The sequence below is a fragment of the Hibiscus syriacus genome, unplaced genomic scaffold (assembly GCF_006381635.1).
Source record: "Hibiscus syriacus cultivar Baekdansim isolate YM2019G1 unplaced genomic scaffold, ASM638163v2 tig00004072_pilon, whole genome shotgun sequence".
Taxonomy (NCBI): domain Eukaryota; kingdom Viridiplantae; phylum Streptophyta; class Magnoliopsida; order Malvales; family Malvaceae; genus Hibiscus; species Hibiscus syriacus.
Genome location: NW_024061998.1, coordinates 180,233 through 183,990, shown reverse-complemented (window position 1 = coordinate 183,990; position 3,758 = coordinate 180,233). Strand labels below are relative to the sequence as shown.

At 29.9% G+C, this 3,758-nt stretch overlaps 1 protein-coding gene across 1 annotated transcript; it reads left to right on the top strand.

Moving 5' to 3' along the window:
- Positions 1-1,647: 1,647 nt before the first annotated feature.
- Positions 1,648-2,337, top strand: LOC120188524. Its single transcript, XM_039191933.1, has one exon. The coding sequence runs from the start codon at positions 1,750-1,752 to the stop codon at positions 2,155-2,157; it is 408 nt and encodes a 135-aa protein (XP_039047864.1). The 5' UTR covers positions 1,648-1,749; the 3' UTR covers positions 2,158-2,337.
- Positions 2,338-3,758: the final 1,421 nt, after the last annotated feature.

The window sequence follows — 3,758 nt, the reverse complement described above, 5'->3', positions numbered from 1 at the left end:
ACAAACTATTTTTATTTTTATTTAGTTTAAACATTACACCCATCTTTCTCTTTTCTAATAATTAGAACAAGAAGTGCCGAAATAGATAAGTGGAAAAGTTCAAAAATCAAACCTTGTTTAAAAAGAAATATAAAAAACAATCGAATAATAATCGGACAAAAAAAATAAATAAAAGGTGGAGAAGTAATTACACAAGGAAAATGACCGTAAGCCGCAAGGAAAGGGAAGAATAGATTACGGAAACTTTTGAGTTAGGCAGCCTAATTCAACTCGGACAGCCACGAAGCTAAACTAAATATATAAGGATAAAGTATATAAATGATCTCCGATTATTGGGTATTACTTTAATAAGTTCATCGACTATTAAAAGTTAAAAAATAATCATTTGACTATAAAGTATTATTTTGTTTAGTCACTCGACTATTAAAAGTTACAAAATGATCATCCGACTATTTATTGTGTTTCAAACTCGTCTTTTTCTGTTAAAAGTAAACGGTATTTAGAGTTGAACGTTAACTTATTTAATATAATAAATATGATCCTAAAATTTCAAATGACTATCATTATAATATATCCGCATCTTAAATATGTTATTTTTGAAATTGGTCGTAAGAAATGGCAATAAACTTCTTCTGCGAACATTATAATTAAAAGTATAAGTCTCTTTCTATTGACCAAATTATTTTTCATGAAACAATCAATGAAATTTTTTTCTTAATCCATTTTTTTCACGAAATAAACAATTGTAGATTAAAATTTCAAAATCATCTTTGGTGAATTATTTTAATTCAATATCATTTGATAAAAATAAAATTAGACTTAAATCATTGAATAAAGGAAAATTCCTTATAAAAAATGCTTAAAAATCAATTCTGAAAAATTCTAAAATGTAAGACAAAAATAAAAGGTCAATCAATCACAATTTTGATTTTTTCTTAGTTTTAGAATTAAGAATAATTCTATTTTTATTTGAATTTTTGTTTTTTTATTTGATTTTACATTTACCATTAAAAGTTGACTAATTATTCAAAACAATACGATCACGCTATCAAACGAGCAACCAAAAGAAATATTTAACTTGCACAAAAGTACAAAACATGTGGAAGGAAACATTAATGACGTCATTCCAAATAAAAAAACATTTCGTTAATATTAAATTTCAAGACATGAACTCATATATTTAATTAGGGTAAACTTACGTTGAGTATATTCACTATAACTTTTCTTCTATTTTGGTCACTTAACTATTTTATTTCAAAATTATATTTAACGCTATTTTTTATTTTAGTCATCCACCGTTAAAATATTAGCGGTGATACTGATGTATCACATAAAATAATGTCACATTATTATTGAATTTTTTAAAATATCATATCAGTAATTTTGTTAATATTTTAACGACATATGACCAAAATAAAACCAAAATGTAACATTAGATATGATTTCAACAAAAAAAAAATAGTCGAGTGACTAAAATGAAACAAAAGTGATAGATTGGGTACTAAACTTATAGTTTACCCATTAATTAATTATATAATAATCTAATGAATTGGAAATATTTAAAAATTAACAAGTATAAATATTTATATTATTCTATATACTGAAAATAATTATTGATCTACTTATAAATACCCTTTTCCTCTCCACTTCATTTTCTGCTACTGTTCCATTCCTCTGTCCTTTTTCCCTGTTTCATCTACAAATTACTTCGATCTAAATAAAATATAATCTGAATCGGATTTGATTTTCATGGCGGAGGAAGAATTCCAAGAGTCCGAGGCTTTGTTTTCCGACCAAAACAGCAACCATTACGGCACACTTGACGAGGATGCTGCTGCTGTTAAGGATGATGGTTTCACCAAAAACGGCCGTGTTTCACGTAACTACAATTCCAACAAGAAGGTGGCCCCCAGCTCGCTTCCTGTAAACATTCCACGTCATCACGGCGGCGCTGCTTTCCATTGCGGCGGCGAAGCTGTGGAGTTCGAGGAATACGACGACGGGGAAATGGAGCCTCCCCATGCGGTTATAGCGAGGAGAATCGCAAGGAAAATGGCGTTTTCCGTTTGTACAGGCAATGGAAGGACGCTTAAAGGAAGGGATTTGAGTAAAGTTCGAAACTCAGTTCTACGAATGACAGGATTTTTGGAAGCCTAAACTCTTAGTATTCATTTCAGAAATGAAATTACAAAAGAAGAAGAAAGAGATCGATTTCCTTTTGTTATGATCTAGGTCCTTTCATGTTTTTCTACCTTGGGATTCTTAATTTATCCATTGTTACAGAAAAAGAAGGAAAAAATGGAATCAATGAACAATTAATAAAATGTCTTTGCTTAATTCTCTGGGTTTCGTCTTTAGTTTCCGTGCAACGCTAAAGTTTCTTAGCTTTGACATTTTGTTTTAGGTAAACAGTGAGGAGGCGGTGCCTCCTCGCCGGAAAAAACGACACCGGTGTCAGATATTTTTGTTTTGACATTGAAGATTTCCCCAAGGAGAACAGCTAGTTTTTTGTGTGGTGAGAGAGAGAAAGACACTTTTTTTTTTACAAGGGACATAAGTGGGTTCAAGGTTTTAATGGGAGAAAAAGATTGTTGTTTTCATTAAAAAACAAAAACAACTAGTTTTCTTTTTAGCTTCTCGTTATTAAAGGCAGCCAGTTAGCTACCTGTTTTTAGACAATCTACTCTGCCTTTTTTGTACCAGATTTGTGCTTGTTATCCTAGGATAAATTTCAGATTTGAAAGTATAAATTTAAAATCCTATATCATCTAAATTCTTTTTTTAAAACAGTATGTCATATAAATTCATTGTTAGCATATTGGGTCTTAATTGTTATATATCAAGTATATCCATATTATATTTTTTATTAATTTTGGTGATTATAAAATAATATTTATTTAAAATTTTGCTAATCAATGGATATGGATGCACACATTCTGCATACATTGTTGTTGCTCGAACAGTCGAACCCGAGGCATCTAAGAAGAATAACAATCTTTTTAACCACTAAAATTGTTTGATGGATTCTATATGTAAAACATTTTTTTTGAATAATATGTGGTGATTACAAGATAGTATATATTTATAATTTTCTTAACTAATTGATAACGTACTCATCTTATAAACTCAACTAATTAAATCCATAACTTTTAGGGAGAATATTTAATTTTACCACTAACCAAATGTCATGTTTTAATTATTTTTTAAACGATATGGAGAGGCTGTTGGGAGGATGCTTAGGCACAATAATTGGGACATGTGATTTCCAAGACAGAAAGCATAGTTTAGACGTCTTGTTTAAGTTAATGATTAGTGTTAAGCACATTCCCCACCCACCCGAAATGTATAACGAAAAACGTAAGAATTAGGCACATTGATGAGAGAGTAAAACAAATGGTCTATTGGAATCTCCAAAAGAAGACCGGAATTTTGGGATAAAATCGAACCTTTGCAGCAATTTTGGGTAGGAAAAAGAAAAGGGTGGCGTTATTAATATAGATGAAACCTTTTATCGCATTCATGAGGAATAACGATAAAGCTTAAGGCTACATTTGTTTTCTGCCAAGTTTGAATATTTCTGTTAAAGTTTCCCAATTTCCAAGACCTTTTTTATATAAGAGTTACAAATTTACTGCTTTTCCCACTCACTTTCATGAATATTCACGAAAGGTTATTTACTGCGCCAATAACTTCAAATTTTGATATTTTAGTCTTGCAGTTTAACAGGGTATATTATAATTTAAGCTTGTATCTTTATT